The sequence below is a fragment of the Cebidichthys violaceus genome, unplaced genomic scaffold (genome assembly GCF_023349555.1).
Source record: "Cebidichthys violaceus isolate CVI_PGR_0920_01 unplaced genomic scaffold, fCebVio1.0.p SCAF_44, whole genome shotgun sequence".
In the NCBI taxonomy this organism is placed as follows: Eukaryota; Metazoa; Chordata; class Actinopteri; order Perciformes; family Stichaeidae; genus Cebidichthys; species Cebidichthys violaceus.
In genome coordinates, this window is record NW_027176639.1 from 1,237,534 (window position 1) to 1,255,207 (window position 17,674).

Here is a 17,674-nt window from a genome sequence, read left to right on the forward strand (position 1 = left end):
CCACTGGAGGGCAGACAAACCAGCGTTTTAATCTTCACATCAGATGGAATAATTCATGTTATGTCAAGAAAAACAATGCAAACTATGTCTGTGTTGATACACGTGGATTCATGCATTGTAAAGGTAGGATTTATTGCAGGATTGATTAATTAGACAACTGAGCATTTTATAGATCATGATTCATCCGAAGAAATTATGTACATTATTTTTAACGTGGTTATTATTTTACAACATTTGAAACATGCAGCACACATCTGTGAGAGATTTACAGATGTGCTTCCAGTCTTAAACACCAGGAGGCGCAGTAGCTCAATCACAGGCTGATTCTTGGCATGATGAGTTTTTTGGGGGGGTTTTGTATTCAGGGGGAAGAACTTCACCACATTCATGGGTTCATCTGTCCGGGATGAAGAGTTTACGGTTTATTATCTGTATTGTGTTGAACAGCCTCCTCGAGCTGAACCACAAATTATGATTTGTGTGCAAAACAACGCGAGGCAACGTCATGCTGAGGTACTTAGGAAATAATTAAGGGTATAGGACACTGACTACACATCCAGAACTTTTACCAAAAGTTGTTTCCTTTGTTCTCGACTGAGCTTTTTAAAGAGATTTGGACATTCGTTAGCATTAAATATATATATATTTATATATTTTCTGTGTGATGGGCAGGGGAAGCTGAGAGGAAGAGGAGGAGGAGGAGGAGGAGGAGGAGAAGGAGGGGTGAGGGGGGGGGGGGGGGGGGGGGGGGTCCGACGGCAGATGCCTTTGCAGCAGAGGACCAGGGAGGATGTAACTGTGTGCGGGGTGTTGCGGGACAAAATGCGGATCGGATCAAACGGACGGGGATGTTCGGACGCCGATTTGGCGACATTGAACTAAACTGCTGGACGCGCTGCGTGTACAAACACGCACAACGACAGTACAAACCGCAATTCTCAACTAGTGTACTTGAGACGGACGGGACCGTTTGAATGGTGCACTCGTGCAGGACCGAGTCACCTCTGAAGAAGATGTAGGCGCTGATCTTTCTGCCACTCTTCTCCCTCATTGACATAACCGGGATTCTCTGTTTTTCTGTATCACCCACAACCTCGGCAGCGATGGAGAGCGTGCGGGTCGTCCTGCCCTGTCTGGATGCTTTCATGCTGAGCCCACTTGTCACTTGGGTAAGTGTTGCAGACGGCCGGTCTGTGCTGTCGGACGCTGTGATCTCCACCTGTCATCCTGTGTCTTTGTTATTCAGGTGAGGACATTCGTGCCACGCGATGGGGTCATGCACTTCGACTTCTCCCTCCTACTGGATGGAGTCTTTTTGAATGACATAATGACACAAATGTGAGTCACACTTCATGCCACATCTTTGTCCTGGCAGCTTGTATTTCATTTGTCACGTTTCTAATTTAGATTGTGAGCAGTGTCCAGTTCTAATGATGATAAAGTGCATCGTTCAAATACTAGAAATCAGCCTTATTGGGTCGTTTTTTAAAGAACGAGGTATCTTCTCCCCTCACGCCATCTACAGCAGCTACTGATACAGTATCAAGCATCTGCTAACATTCTTATGCAGCCACCAACAGTACTGTCTTTGTCACTCGGCAGTAATAAAGGGTAGCTTTGTCTGCTGCAGTCTTCAAATGCAGCTTCCTCATTACTTACAGGTTAGGTTTCTCCAAAAAAAAAATGTAAGAATTAGCATGAAAGTTGCAGACACTGAGGGGGGGGGGGGGCATCCCCGAGATGTAATCAGACTACATGAGGACCAGATTTACAAAAGACATGAGGAAATTCATAGATACTGTCAAGACTCTACTTAAGAGATTATGATTTGGGGGCCTTATGTTCTGAGGGAATTAACCTCAGCCTGAACAAACATGAAGTGATGGTCCAATGTGACACACGCTGCTGTGAGCTGACAGGTGGTGGGACCCGGGTTCTGGTCTTCATGTTGGGAGACACTTCAGACATTGACGGTAGAACTGAAATTGAAGAGTTGCAAAGAAAAGGTAAAAAAAAAGGTGATGACCCAACGCACTTGTGGATAATGCCGTCTAGCCACCCCGAGTCTACAGTGTGCATTCATCCCACTTATCCCCTCAGGGTCACAATAACCAGCTCTGGATGCAAAACAATGCTGCGCTGAGGGGAGGGGAGGGGAGGGGAGGAGGCGGGATAATCTCCTGGATTGGGAGACCCTCTGGGATTAGGGCCTTGCTGCTGGTGTTTAGTGGCACTGGGACACAGATGGGAAGGGAAGGGAGGAGTCACAGGAAACGGACAAACAGCACAGAGATGGAGAAAGACATCATAAAACATGTGATGTACTGGGCAGCAAGGCAGCGTCTCTGTCTCTGTTGTAGTCCATCTCTCTGCGAGCTAATGTCTGCTCACGACAGGTTTCCTTTCCTGAGCAACAAGGTGAGGTCTGTCCTGTTAAACTGCACTTCAGCTGTAGTGACAGTTCGACCCCAGACTACATTAGGCCCGAGCCACACAGCCCTAGAATCCAGCTGAAGAGCTTCATTTGGGTGAACAGTCTAACGCCACCGCATTTGGCTCCAGCGGTGCGGTTTGTCGGCTGAAAGGAGTGACGTCACAGGGGCTAAAGTTAGGAATGAATAGAGACCTCACACATGTCTTCATGGCGATCCCTGAGCCAAAGCTGTTACCAGCTTGTAGCTTCCTCTCACTCCAGTCCGCTGACAACCGCTGGTTTGTTTGTGAATAGCAGAAATGTCAAGTAGTGAAATGCTTTTGTGTTGTGTCGCGCCTTCAGAAATCCCTCGGCTACACCTCAGGGTGCAAAGAAAGTAGGAAGAGATCCAAGTCAGAGGACCCAGAACCTGAACTTCCTCGTCCAGCAAATCAAGACGTATTATCTGGTGAGTTTTGGATGTTCCTCCCTCTCGTCCACGTCTTATAAGGATCTAAGCGTTCCCGCTCTCACTACATGGGATTATGATATCTGAACATCGGATTTTTCAACTGGACTTTGCAATTTTGCATCATCCGTCACGCACACACTGGCTCACACATGCGCAAACCAGACAGTTGGTAGCACTTGTGTCACAGCAGATCAACCAGTTCCTCTTAGGATGCACGCCCTAAATATCAGCCGTGTACACGTCTGTGTAATCGGCACAGGAGCGAGGCTGGAGCGCGGCACAGAGCCACAGGCAGAGCTTTAGAGCGACTCGGGAAGTCGCCAGATTCACGGGCCGACGCCGCTGATGTTGGATCTTGGAATTGCTGTCTGTGTCAGAGTAATTAAGTACAATTCGAGATAAGCTTCAGAGCTGTTCAGAGCACAAGAAAAGCAATCTCACTGAGGATGGGGTGATGATGACCAAGAGCTTCAGATTAGCACCAAAAAAGAACAAACACAGAAAAGAACGGGTTTATTATTATTATTATTAACAGATTATTAACAGCATATCTGATATCATCGTGTCTAATTATCTTTTCTACTGTATTTTACTCTTCTCGTCATGTTGATCTGAACCAATGCAGATCTCCATCCGAGGCTCCTTCAGGAGAGAAACACATCAGAGTTATCAGACTGCAGCTTCTTATTCATGCCTTTGCTTCTATTAGAATACCTCTGAAGTTCAGTGCAGTGAATGTAGATGTAGAGCAGCTGTCAGGTGAAGATCCCATCCTGATCTGATTCGGGTTATTTTTATGACTTGACTACAGACATGCTAGCTGCTCTGTGATGCTGTTCTTTGGCACAACGGCACTTTAAGCTACATGCTGTCAGCATGCTGATATTTGTTTAAATCACAATGCTAACATGCTAATGTTTAGCAGGTATAATGTGTATTGTTTACCGTGTTCACTCTCTTAGTTTAAGGTGTTAGACTGCTAAAACTTTAAAGTTTACCCTAAACACAAAGTACAGCTGAAAATACATTTTCATATGATGATGGTGGAAGATGTTCCTCCAATTCATGCTGTAATACATATATCAGTGAAGAACCTCCAAATGTCAACTTAATGGTGGAGCAACAGGAAAACTCAGGGCCCTAAAGAGTCTTTACAGGCTCTCTGAAACCCCATAAAACTGTGAAATGCAACAACAACGCCTCTTTAAAAGTGACATTCAAGAGAATAACGAAGATACAACTGGTATGCTTTACATCGGTGTAGAGGAAACAAATTGATTTACAATAATGTGCTGTTTTTGAGGCACTGTATTCCTAACGTTCCTAACAGGAGCTATTAACAAACACTATTACACAGCACACACACCAGCACACACACCAGCACACACACACCAGCACACACACCAGCACACACACCAGCACACACACCAGCACACACACCAGCACACACACACCAGCACACACACCAGCACACACACACCAGCACACACACTAGCACACACACACAGATGTAAGCCACTTGTCGGCCGATGCCAGGCCGTACCCAACGCTGCACCGGGGAAACGGGCTCCGTCATCCACCCCTTCAGAGCGCTCCTCCATTCGTTGGCTGTGCTTCTATACTCGTATTGAAGCAGCCGCTATGTGCTGTACATACATACATACATACATACATACATACATACATACATACATACATACGTCGCCGTCCATTCAAGCACTTTGGCTAGAGCGCGAGAAGTGTTGTGTAGTCATGTTGCTTGTTTCCTCTCCCCTCATGCCTCGCTGTTCCTCTTTCTTTCAGGATCATCTGAGACAATTAATCCTGATTCCTTTGCCAAACGCGTCGCTGCTCGGCAGGACTCCTTGCTGCGGTACGCTCTTTTATTCCTCTGCTAATTCAGTGTGCGGTTTGAAGCCTGATTAGTCCGTTTGCTGACAGTCAATAAGCACCGCATTGATTTACAATCATTCACCTAGAATAAGGACCTGTGTAACACAGGTTAGAGTAGAATTGCTGAAGTGGCCGAAACTAAAACTTCTGAGAGAAAATGTAAGAGTTTATTTGACAAAATGATACATCCATAATTTGAAAAAAACAATTCTTAAGTTAACTCCTAGCAATAATGTAATTGTTACATATTTTAGAAAATGTTGACAATGCAAAACGTGTGATAATCTTTGTTTCTAATTAGTGAATAATGAAAATCAAGTAGCATTTTCCCCATAAGAGCCTTGTGATGCAGTCTCTTATGCAGCGTTCTATCAGTCTGATGACACACTGCTCTGTGACAGTGAGGCTTTGGCAAGTGATGACCCAAATTCAGCAGCCAGCAGTTTATTCTACTTAAGTCCATGCCAGCAGCACTCAGTGCATCAATCTGATAAGTCATATTTCAGATAATGAGCTTTGTTTTTCTCCCTCTTAACAGAGCAAAGTCTGGAGGAGATGAAGAAGCTTTTGCTGCTGCTGTTGGGATGTGCAGTTCAGGTAAACGCCGACTCTCTGATCAGGAGTCCTGACACAGACAGATGTGGAGATCTAAATCTGTTCACGTTCTTATTTTCAGTGTGAGGAGAAAGAGGAGTACATCGAGAGGATCCAGACACTTGACTTTGACACGAAAGCTGCCATAGCTGCACATATTCAGGAGGTACATGACTTCATCTGAGATGCCACAGCTACTGGAGATGTTCAGGAGATCAGTTTGTGTGCAGTTGTGCTTGTGTCTGGTACAAACAAGGAATACTGTCGATACAGTAGGATTCACAGCCTGCATAGATATCACTGTTAGTTGAAAATATTATGAGAAACACAGTTTATATTAAATCCTTGGAAGTAGTAATGATTTATTCAGAAGTGAAAGACAAAACTGATTATGTCATTTTGTAGCTGCATACGAAGGATCCTTGTGCCAATATGCTGTATAACGTATTTATTCCCATTATGTTATATTGTTTACCAGGTGACCCACAGTCAGGAGAACGTGCTGGATCTGCAGTGGTTGGAGTCCAGTGATGTGAACCCAGATGAGTTGGAGGTCGTAGCGAGGAACATGGCCACGCACCTCCGACATGTGCTGGACCAGAGGGACGCCCATCTAGACGTATATCTGATTCTTTTATTCCTTTAATCTTTAGGAGAAACATATTTACTGCAGGTTTTATGTGTGAATCCCAAAAAGTTTTGTACATGGAGATGCTTTGGGGTATATAGTGGCTACAAAGTATGCATTATGAGTCATGGGACTTCTATTTAGACAGTGAAACTGTTTCAGTTCTAGATGAAGAAGAGCTAGATTCAAATGCTAATGTGTAACCTGTCCATTTTGCAGACTATAGCAGAGCTAATGCAGGAGAGGGAAGGTGTGGTTAGCCTGCTCAACAGCCCCTCCAGCCCGCAGTCTGGCAGCTACTCCCCCAGCATGCAGCAGCAGACAGGTACTCAACAACACCTGGCAGTGGAGCTGGCCGACTCTAAGGCCAAGATCAGACGACTCCGACAAGAACTGTGAGTCCTACACAGTTAACTTCGTTCACTCAAATAAAAAAGTAGTTTAGCAAGGAAGCAAATAGCAAAAAGGAGAAATGTTTTGCGTATAACGTACACAATCAGGAGAATATGGTACGGAACATGCCAGAGCATCGGAAAACTCAGTTGTTCTGAGGTCTAAAAACAAGGCGAATGGCCTGAGATCAGAGATACACACTGGTAGAAGTTGTCCATTCCCACACAAAGCGATTGTTTGATTTGATGTTTGCCTCTTGGTGTAGTGTGAGCTTCACTTCAGGGTGGATGTTGGTAAAGAGTTAGCCTGTCCTCTGGGGATCTGCTGGTAGTGAGCGGATGAGAGGCAGAGAGGAAGATACTACAGGATAAGCAATGCCCCTGGGAGTTTGGCCCACATTACTGCTTGCTTGGCAGGTTCCATGGCCGTGCACCACCACTGACCCACATTGCCTCAGCATTTCAGCGAATACAGCACACACACACACACACACACACACACACACACACACACTAACCCTGATCCAATCGAGATCTCAGCTCCGTCACTGCTCTCCATCCCGTTTACTCGGCTGTATTGTCCTCTCTTGTTGGGCTGCTCAGATGGACACACTGCTGCCTCTGAGCAAACACAATATCACTTAAAGCGTCACGTATGGCCTTAGACGGTTCTTTCATGTGCGTGATATACATCTGAACCTGCATCGGTTTCTCCACAACATGTGAGAACGAACATAAAATGCAGCTTAAGAAGCTTTATTTTGGAATCAGGTTATGTGTGTTTTAGACTGCATGTGTGTAACAACATTGATACTTCTACTTATTGTTTTGAATGTGCGAAACACAAGATGTCATCGGGGTATTTGCATATGGTCCTTTGCGGTATTTAAAGCCTGCTTATCTCTCTGCGCTGCCCGTCTGACCCCACCAGAGAGGAGAAGAGCGAGCAGACGCTGGACTGCAGACATGAGCTGGAGACCACGGAGGTGGAGCTGAAGAGGATCCAGCAGGAGGTTTGTAGTTAGGAAAGAAAAAGAATGAATCGCAGCTCCTTCTGACGGTGACACGCAGTAACCTCCTGATCGCTCTGCAGATTATACAGATTATTGCACGCCATACTTTGCTGCAGAGCAGTGCTTAATGACAGCACATTTAAACCCCTGAACGCAGAGATGCAACCAAAAGCTTATATGGATTTGTCTGAACAAGAGATCTCATTTGTATTCTCTGTTTTAGCCTTGTGGCTGCACTAGTCGGCACGGTTCATTTCATGTTTCCAACATGTTGACTTTGGCAGCTAATTTAGTCTTAGTCCTTAGACTACAATGCTTATTAGTTTTAGTCTCATTCTAGTCACTTTTATCCTTCATAGATTGAGTCTAGTTTTGGTCTAATTTTAGTCAACTCAAAATGTTGTAGTCCAGTTTTAGTCGCTGAAAAGTCATTTAAAAAACTACAAAGAACTCTTCGATGACTCTTCGAGGATCAATGCAGCTTTGATTACAAATAACAGTCACAAACTGACATTGACTTACACTGAGAGACACTCGAAGACTTACAGAACTAGATAAGAAAGGGTGATTCAAGGCTCCATCACGTTTTTGATATAAACCATGCTGCTGTCCGAACCTTCACCAGAACTCCCAGCTGCTTGTAGACGCCCGCGCAGCCCGCACCTACCGGGACGAGCTGGACGCCCTGAGAGAGAGAGCAATGAAGGCGGACAAGCTGGAGAGTGAAGTGGGACGCTACAGGGAGCAACTGCACAAGATGGAGGTCTACAAGGCCAAAGTGGAGGTGGATGTAGTCTTATAAATGCTTTACCAGTTCATGTTGATTATATATGCTTGGATCTCAGGAAATCACAGAATCCTGCAACAATCAGATATTGATTTCTGTTGTGGGGGGGATGTGTGTGTGCTTCAGGAGCTAAAGGAGGACAACAGGGTGCTACAGGAGACCAAAGAGGTGCTGGAGGATCAGTTGGCAGGCTGGAGGGCACGCTCCGATAAAATACACCAGCTGGAGAAGCACAGTCTGCTGCTGAAGGCCAGGGTCCATGACATGGAGCAGGTCAGACATCTGTTGATTGTCCAGTCTGTTCTGCGACCGGACAGAATCTGTTCTCGTGTCTCTGCTGATGCTTTGTCTCCCCACTTCAGGAGAGGGAGGCAGATCAGAGGCGCACCGAGGAGTTGCAGGAGGAGAACCTGGCTCTGTGTTTGGCTCAAAGGAGGAGCATGGAGGAGTCCCAGCACCTGGGCTGGGAGTTAGAGCAGCTAGCCAAGACCACTGAGAGCTCTCAGGGTAAGAGCTGCTGATCCAGTAAGATAGTGGGAGAATGAATGGATGGTTTTGATTGGAATAGTAGGGAAGGGTGAGTAAGGACATGCATCTGTGAATTATCCAAGTGTGTTCATCCATGGATACATGCATGCATTAGAACTTCTGATCCACTTTTAAGATGTTTTCTCAGGGTCGGTAATGGATGCATATTTTATGTTTCTGCATGCAGTTTGGATATATGGTGAAATATGACCGAGAGTAGAAGCTCATTAACTAGATTCCCACAGATCAGGAGATGTTTAATTGTGATTTTGAGATGTACACTGGCATGTCCCCTCCTACCCTTCTGCCACTGATCCTATCGATATATATATAGTAGGCTAACTGAGCTAAGCTAGACTCATCAAACCGTGCACAGACATATTCAAAGGTATCTCTGAGACCTAATGGCACCTGTTGACATCTAGGCTTTCATTCTGTCTGTCTCAAGTCCTCGTCTCCTTCAGTCAATTGCCACCATGTGTTTGTGTAAAGGCCAGCAGACTCTGAGCGAAGAGGTGAGCGAGAGGACCTGCAGTCGGATGCTGAAGCTGGAAAAGGAGAACCAAAGTCTCTTAAGGACCATAGAGGACCTGAGAGCTGCCTCGATTCACAAAAACATGCAGCCCAAACACGGCCACCACCTTGAGAGTGATCATGTCTGCCAGGGGATCTGTATCACCAACAACTGTACCTCATCGACAGATGAACCCACAGGGTCGCAAACCACCTGCTCAAATGTAGAATACCGCACTAATGTATTCCCACACAGTGCTGTAGCGCAGCAGATGCTGAATGGGCATTCAAACTGTCATCAGCTATTCCATGCAGAAGATCTGGAGCAAGTCCAGAGTGAGATCCTCCTCACAGATAATCCAGACCTTCTTGTTCAGGAGAAAGGACAGCTAGAGGATGCAGACCATGGAGACCATTTCAAAGAACTGATGTCTGATCTGGAGGTCTTGGAAAACAATCACAATAGGCTCCATTGTTTTGTTGGATCACGTGATCACACCCCTGGCTCGAAGGGCAGTAGTCCCTGCCGTGACAGCATCATCACAGGTCTGCCAACACGTTCCTCCTATGCCAGAAAGCACACACAGCGACTGGAGGCCAAGTGCAGGGCCCTGGACTCGGTTAACCAGCATCTACAGACTTCCCTCGATAACACCGGTAGGTTCTGTTGATCAAACAACACAAATCAATGTAAAAGATTCAGTTATGCAAGCATACAAGCCAACTCCATCTCTGTAGACAGGAAAGTTCAGCGCCTGGAGGCGGAGGTTCAGGAGCTGGAAGCAGAGAACCAGAGTCTGCAGGCCACTTTAGAGGAACTTCGGATCACCGCACGGCGCCTGGAGCAACTGGAAACCGACAAGCAAAGCCTGGAGCAAGAAACCACAGCGCTGGAGAGGGAAAAGAGGCAGCTGGAGAAAGACAATCGACGACTCCGCCAGCAGGTAGGTAGGCTTGTTCTGTGTCACTTTCTTACCCAAGGAAGGATAACGTTTGAAAGACTTATGTTGCTCTTCAATAAAATGGCTCCTGTTCTACCTTTCTCTATTTTTAGGCTGAAATCCAGGAAGCCAATTTAGACAGCAGCAATATCTGCATGGCCAGCCTGGAAAGGGAGATGCGTTTTCTAGTAAAGGAGGTGGAGGGGCTAAGAGAGACTGCTGAGAGGGTCAAAGGCCTGGAGAGAGACAGCAGAGAACTGACCAAGCAAGCTGCTATCGACCAGAGGACCCTGGCCACCCTCAGAGAGGTCTGTGCTGTCTGGTTTACGCTGACCGTATAAATACTCTACCGTGTTTCACAGAATTGACTTTTTGCTAGATTTTATGTGCACACACTAGGATCCACAACTCACCAAAATCTAACTACAAACAATTATTTTTGAAAAATGGGATTAAAGCAGGTAAAAATACTTTGCTTACATCCTTCCGACAACCAGAACTCTTACAAACATACTTTCCTAAACAGTGGAATTAAATGAGTTATTGGTGTGTAAAAAATGATGTTCAGTGTCAATAAATGTGTCTTTAAAAAAAGGTTTTGTGAAATCCACATATACCGTCCATCTTTAGGAGCTGGTGAGCGAGAAGCTGAAGATGCAGCAGAGAGACAATGAACTGGAGATGCTGGCCCATGAGTTGGAAATGAGGGTCCTGAACCAGGAGAGCGCAGACCAGGCTGAACACGAGGCTCCAGACAACAGGTGCTTGGAGTTCCCGTCCAGTAACCTTTGAAGTGAATACGGTAAGAAATGAGGAGAGTTAAAACGCCGCCGTTGGTTCTGAATTTCTTCTTTCCTCTTTGCAGCAGGTTCAAGATGCTGGAGTCAGAATTAGAGTCGTCTCTGAAAAAATCTCTTCAGATCAAAGAGGACAAGATGGCGGCTTTAGAGGCTCGTCTGCAGGAATCCTCCACCCTGAACCAGCATCTGCGCCAAGAGCTCAGGACTGTTAGTCATGTCTTACAATTTCACTTTTGGAGGCCCGTTAGCGTCACAAAACATAGTATTTTGTATACAGATCCATTTGACCGTTGACCCCACAGGTGAAGCTGAGCTATGAGGCCTTGCAACAGAGGCAGGAGGAAGAGTGGACGGCATCCAGTTCCACCCCTCCCAGAGAGACTGGCAAGGCGATGAGCGAATGGCTGCGTGAAAGCCAGGAGGCCACCAAGGAACTGCTGAAGCTCAAAGACCGTCTCATTGAGGTGGAGAGGAATGTAAGTGGTTGGCCTTTATCAAAGTGAATGATCCATTGCTTCTTAACACACACTAGCACTTGCTTTTGATGTTAAGTAGCGCTAATAGTAGACCAAACAACGTGCTGTTTTCACGTCACATTTTACGATAATCTCCTCTCCTGCTCTCCAGAATGCGACACTTGAGGCAGAGCGCCAGGCAATGCAGGCCCAGCTGAGGCAGCTGGAGAGTCAGTCTGACAGTCAGCAGGCTCAGGTCCTCGCCCTGCAGAGGCAGGCCGCCTCACTGCAGGAGAACAACACAGCCCTGCAGACACACAATGCGAACCTGCAGGTGACACTGTTCTCTGTGGTACACAAAACATACACACAAGTATATTCACGACCTCTGCAAAAGTATGCAAGCGTACAGACAGTACACACTGAAATGTTACATTAACTCCTAATCCCTTTCTCTTCCAGGTGGAAAAATCCACTCTGAACTCACAAAGTGCTTCCCTCATGGCCCAGAATGCTCAGCTGCAGCAGCAGCAGTCGGGGACAGAAAGCGAACGGGACAATGCCATACGGGAGCGTGAAGAGCTGCGCGGCGTTCAAGAGCAGCTATTGAGAGATCACGAGCGGCTGGCAGCTCTGCATGAACGGCAAGCCATGGAGGACGAGGCCCTGATGGGCAAGCATGGCTGTTTGAAAAAAGCCCATCGCACACTGGAGTTGGAGTATCGCACACTGCAGGACAGGTAGGGGAAAGGCACTATCAACACGCCACGTAGTGCGAGACCCCTGCATATTCTTGTGTGTGTGTGTGTGAGTGTGTGTGTGTGTGTGTGTGTGTGTGTGTGTGTGTGTGTGTGTGTGTGTGTGTGTGTGTGTGTGTGTATTCATGCATGTTCACGTGTGTGTGTGTTGGTGGTGTCTTTAGGTACAATAGCCTGCTGCAGCAGCGGACCAAGCTAGAAGACCTGGAGAAAGCTCTGAAGGAGGAGCACATGAGGATGGCTTTGGAGAAGGAACAGCACAGGACCACTGCTGCAGAGTGTTGCCGGCTCCGTGATGAGAAGGACTGGTGAGGAGGCAACATTACATGCACACACCCACGAGAGCATGTGCGCACTAATGCACACCCAGACCAACGAATGGATGTGGGCTCGCACAAGGAGCTAGATATCACCGTGCATCTTTTTTTGTTTTAAGGCTGAACCAGACATACCGTCAGCTTCTTAACGACAATGAGTTGCTGACGGCGGATCACAAGCGGCTCAAGAGCCAGCTGAACGAGGCCAAGCTGGAGCACACCTGGCTGGAGGCCGACTTTTCCAAACTCAAGAAGGAGTTCCAGCAGCTGGACATCTCCTCCACCAAGCTCACCAACCAGTGCGAGGTATTGACACGCAGCAGGTTGAGCTGGTGTGGCTTTGCCTATGAAATAATATATACCTCTTAACCTCAGCACACTTCTTTTAATAATTGCGCAATAGTGTGTGTTTTACATATATACCCTTACATATGCACATATGGCTGCTTGTCTGTGTGATCTCTAGCTGCTGAGCCAGTTGAAGGGCAACCTGGAGGAAGAGAATCGCCACCTGATCAGCCAGATCGAGACCCTGATGCTGCAGAACCGAACCCTGCTGGAGCAGACCATGGAGAGCAAGGATCTGTTTCACGTTGAAGAGCGACAGTATATGTAAGCAAATAGGGACAAGACCAGAACGAGATAATGCGGCATTAAAAAGGGTCTTATGTGTTGATTTACGGCATGTTACGGTCATTTGTTAATTATCTAACACATTGACGTGTTTGATACTTGTAGCTTATTTAGTACACCAAAGTACCGCAGTAATTGTTTGATTGTTAATTATTAATCTTTCTGCCTTTCTTCCTATTCAGTGACAGGCTTCATGATTTAAGGAGGCAGAAGGAGAAGCTGGAGGAAAAGATAATGGACCAGTACAAGTTCTATGAGCCGTCGCCTCCTCGTAGGTAAGTTGCCTGCAACAGTGACAACAATGATCTTATTCAGTAATACATTGAGCTCCATAGTTCTGTGTGTCTCTGTTTAGCCACTTTTTCCATGTGCTAATTGTTCTGCATCGAGTATGATTTGTCTTGCTGATTGCTGATTCTTCTTGTAAATCTGCTCTTCCAAAGACGTGGAAACTGGATCACTCTGAAACTGAAGAAGTTGATTAAATCCAGCAGCCGTGAGCACGGACCCGACCGCCCACCGACGCCCACGCACTCAGGCGTCGCTGAGCAGCACCTCTCCCGTCACGACGACAACTCCTTCATCGGCTCAGATGGCTCCGGAGGCTCCGCCTCCACCTCAGCAGGCGATGCCGTCTCACCCCAGCGTAACAGCAGTGAGTATGACCTTCTGGAATTCGCCAGGTCATCTCCCATTGACTTGGCAGGACACCAGTCTCATCAAAGTTCCAAACCCCCCCCCCTTCACTGCTTCAGCCACGATCAAAACTAAGCTAAATAATACAGGTATTGCAATGTGTTTAAAAATGAGCATATGTGCATGTGAACAGTCCTCAATATGTCTTCCCCTTGTCTTTCTTGTTTCTTAATGTGTTTCTTCACTCCTGCCTTCTGTCTTTCCCCTTGTCTTTTGTCTTCCCTTCCTCCCTCTCTCCTCCCTTACATCCTTCTCTCCCTCTCTCTGCTCGCATCCCTTCCTTTGTCTACCTCCCATGTGGCTGCACTTTGCTGTTAAATAGCCACCAAAATGTTTCCCCGTATGAGGAACAGGCTGAAGGATAGAGACAAAGTCAAGTCCCTCTTCCGGCGCTCCATGTGTAAGAAGGACTGTGGTACAGTGTCGACCCTCATCTTGACTGTAGCCTTTTATTTACCTGCTAACTTGATGATATTAAGTGTATCTATGCTTCATTCTTGTCTCTATTACATAGCCTAACCTTAGCGTGAGTAGGATTCATCACTGTCAGTAAGGACACTTCCCAGCAGGTGCAACATTAGCAGTCATATGTTGGTAATGTGACCATCCATGCCAACCTCATTTCAAGATATGATAATACATTTTCAAGCATTTGCAGCGGTCATTTTTAGCAGCATAGCTATATTTGAAGACAATCTGGGGTAATGTATCCGAGGTCAAAGAAATGGTGCATTGCAGGAGGACAGTGGTACTGCATGAGCTCTGCCCTACCAGGAGCCAGCTGTTCTGCATGCATTAACAGTACAACACCGCCTCTCTAGATGGCTGTGTGGTCTATGGAGAAAGCCTCCGTGTTTTCAAAAATACATCCCAATCCCCATGACCAGTTCACCCGTCTGTCCCTGTCCCTCATCCACCTCCCACTTCTTCCACTCCTTTGGTCCAACAACGCAGCCCTGAGCAGCTTGGCGTCCCCCTCGGCCCCGTTCAAGGAGGAGCAGTGGGAGGCTGAGGCTGATGTTGAGGAGGACAGGAAGAACGCATTGTCTTCATCTCTCACCGCATCCATCTTATCCATCCTCCACCTTAACCTCCCCGCCACTCTACCATCCGGCCACGCCACCGTCACTACCACTGATCCAGATGTTTCTGAGCTCTGGGTGACAGGTAGAGGCATTCATGAGCCACTGTGTGTTTTTTGACGTCGTCGTCATTAGTTCGATGGTGGAATAAAGTGTAGAGGAGAGTAGAGCAAAGATAGCGCTCTTTTGTGCCTTTCTCATGTTAGGAGTCGAAAATGAAAGTGCTGAAAAGTGTCATTTGCTTATAACCATTCAGTGATTTCTCTATTTTATGCCCCGCAGACAAGGATTCAAATGATAGCGCCGTGCCATCTGGATTTGAGGACAACGACGAGCTGCAAAATCACGGTAAAGCCCCGTGGATGCACGTTGAGAGGATTCATCAAGCATACAGATGTATTACCAGCTCGGGAATTAGAGCAAATCCATCAAATTGCAATCATGACCTTGTTTCATATTAATCTCTATCCCGACTACAGTGGCCAACAACTGTTATAGAAAGGCTTGACTCTGCCGCCCCCTGTTGGTCATTAAGAATATGTCGAGACAGCCGACACATTTGCACGACAGAAGTGAACGTTTGTGTGTCTGTTGTAGCTCTTTAAAAAAAGCGTCATCATCTGTTTCCAGGGCTGAATGGCGTCCAGAGTCGAGCTCAAAGCGAGAGCAGCGGTGAGTTCAGCCTGAGTCTGGAAAATGAGCCGTGGTCGAATGGCAGCAGCCCCGTCCAGCAGCCCCCGTCACGCCGCTCCTCCTCCTCCTTCCAGCCCCCCAGCGATACCTCCACCCCGCAACACCCACAGAAGCAGCACAAGGAGAAAGCTTCTACCATGCCCATCGCCAACAGCCAGACTTCAGTCATGCAGTCGCTACCAAGACAGAAGAACCCTGTGCTCTCTCAGGACTTCTGGCTCACGAGGGGTACGAAGAGCATCCGAAGGGGGTCAAGAGGGAAAGTGACCCGTCGCTCGTCAGATTCAGCGGGCACAGCCAAAGTGAACCCAGGGCTCAACGGGATGAATTCAAAACCATGCTCTGACAAAGCTGAAACTACCCGGGCCTTAGCTTGTTCACCTATCACAGTGATGTATGTTCAGGGCAAATCGTCCTCAATGTCTGGCTGCCTCAACTGCTTCTCTACCCCTCTGGGGAAAGAGGGGCGACAGAAAGGGTCCAAGTCGCCCCAAAGTCTCCCCCGAGCCAGCAGCGTCATCTCCACCGCAGAGGGATCGTCCCGGCGCTCCAGTGTAAACAGTGACTGCAGGGCGACGGTCAAGACCGACTCGCTCTCCGTTCAGGTTTCAGATAAGAGCGGTGATCCGGAGGAAGCACCGGGTCAACCTGAACCTGAGACCAACAACAGTGAGCCTGAGCCCACGCCTCCCGTCAAACCTCCCAGAGACCCAACAGCTGTCGTTCCCACAGACAGCCCCAAGTCTCCCGTGCAGGAGTCACTTTTTGGCTCCTCTTTCACCTTCAACTCGGTTTTCTCCAACACCATTTTCAGTGATTCTGTGATCACGACCGTGACCAGTCTGGATGCCCTCGAAAACAACCGGTCCTTCCCCCGTCTGAATCCACCTCTGGTGCAAAATGGTCCGCTTGAGAGCCAGGAGTCCACTCCTAACACGCCACAAACACTGCTCAGCGCGGATAATGAGCAGAGTCCAAACGCAGAGCATGCACCTGGGCTGGAGAAGGAGAAGGACACGCCGCTCACAATTGCATGAAAGCAGCCGTCACAGCATTGAATATTGTGTAATTTAATAAAGTTGGTATCGGCGAGGCCACTTTTCATCACATCAACAGAAGCACACTCTTTAAGTCCCTGTGATATGTTTGCATTGTATTCCATTGACTACCTGAGTATACCATCATCCTAAAAAGTATTTTTAGTTACTAGATTGTTTTTCTCCACACAGATTATATTCATATTCCTGAGTAATAGTGGACAGTATTATCTTTCCATGCTGGTTCTACTCTAGTCTCCTTGAAGTATGGATCGATGTCCTCCTTTGCCCATTTTACATTAGATCGGTGTTAGGACTCAAGTCTGTCTGCTTTACCACGTTGGAGATCCTGTTTTGTAACCTTTGTGTTTGTCAAAACATTTTGTTTATTTCTGCTGTTTGTATTTATGTCCTGTCCCTCAGACAGATGTTCTAAATTATTACATGTTGATTGCTTTTGTCTGGAAGATTTAAATGTGAGCCTTCGGGAAATTTGACATTAATGTGTGGGAAACTGTAAATCTTGTAAATTAGGATGTGTACCTGAATGCTATTTTACCTTGAATAAAGAAGCCCTCTATGTAAAATATGTACTTGTGTTGTCTTTGTCTTATTATAGTCCATGAGCCAGACGAGACATCTTTACCATCTTATTCTTAATCTATTTTTACATCCCAAAAATGGTACATGTACATTTGGTGGCACACCGTCACAGTGGCAGTCATCAATGCATGGAACCTCTGCAGAAGAGACCTTCTGGTCTCTTCTGCAGAGGTTCTATGCATTCCATGGCCTTGCGAAGGTTTCAGGCTTCTGTTTCTTATATTATAGCGATGCCATGTTAGCATTCGTCGCAAAGTACAGGAAAGATCACGGGGATGTTGTCATTTGTTCTAGAAGTTTTGGGTGAGAAAGCCTGTTTGTAAAACCTCATCAAACGTGAGGTCGATGCCCAATCCAGAACGCCCCCCCTACAGCCTCAAACCCTGAACCCTCAAGGACTTCCTGAGGTCACCTGAGTGGTTGAGT

General features: G+C 46.9%; 1 protein-coding gene across 1 annotated transcript; it reads left to right on the forward strand.

Annotated features, from left to right (window-relative positions):
• The first annotated feature begins 820 nt into the window (after positions 1-820).
• ccdc88aa (coiled-coil domain containing 88Aa) lies at positions 821-17,214 on the forward strand. Its single transcript, XM_068729074.1, has 29 exons — positions 821-1,169; positions 1,247-1,338; positions 2,777-2,882; positions 4,689-4,758; positions 5,317-5,375; positions 5,455-5,538; positions 5,851-5,991; positions 6,220-6,395; positions 7,324-7,405; positions 8,031-8,189; positions 8,319-8,465; positions 8,555-8,699; positions 9,213-9,890; positions 9,972-10,177; positions 10,288-10,482; positions 10,805-10,935; positions 11,040-11,181; positions 11,277-11,450; positions 11,602-11,763; positions 11,892-12,169; positions 12,352-12,495; positions 12,624-12,810; positions 12,971-13,116; positions 13,320-13,412; positions 13,581-13,792; positions 14,156-14,233; positions 14,788-15,000; positions 15,198-15,263; positions 15,546-17,214. Exons 1-29 carry the CDS (start codon positions 1,104-1,106, stop codon positions 16,643-16,645), a joined length of 5,532 nt encoding a protein of 1,843 aa, XP_068585175.1. The 5' UTR covers positions 821-1,103; the 3' UTR covers positions 16,646-17,214.
• Positions 17,215-17,674: the final 460 nt, after the last annotated feature.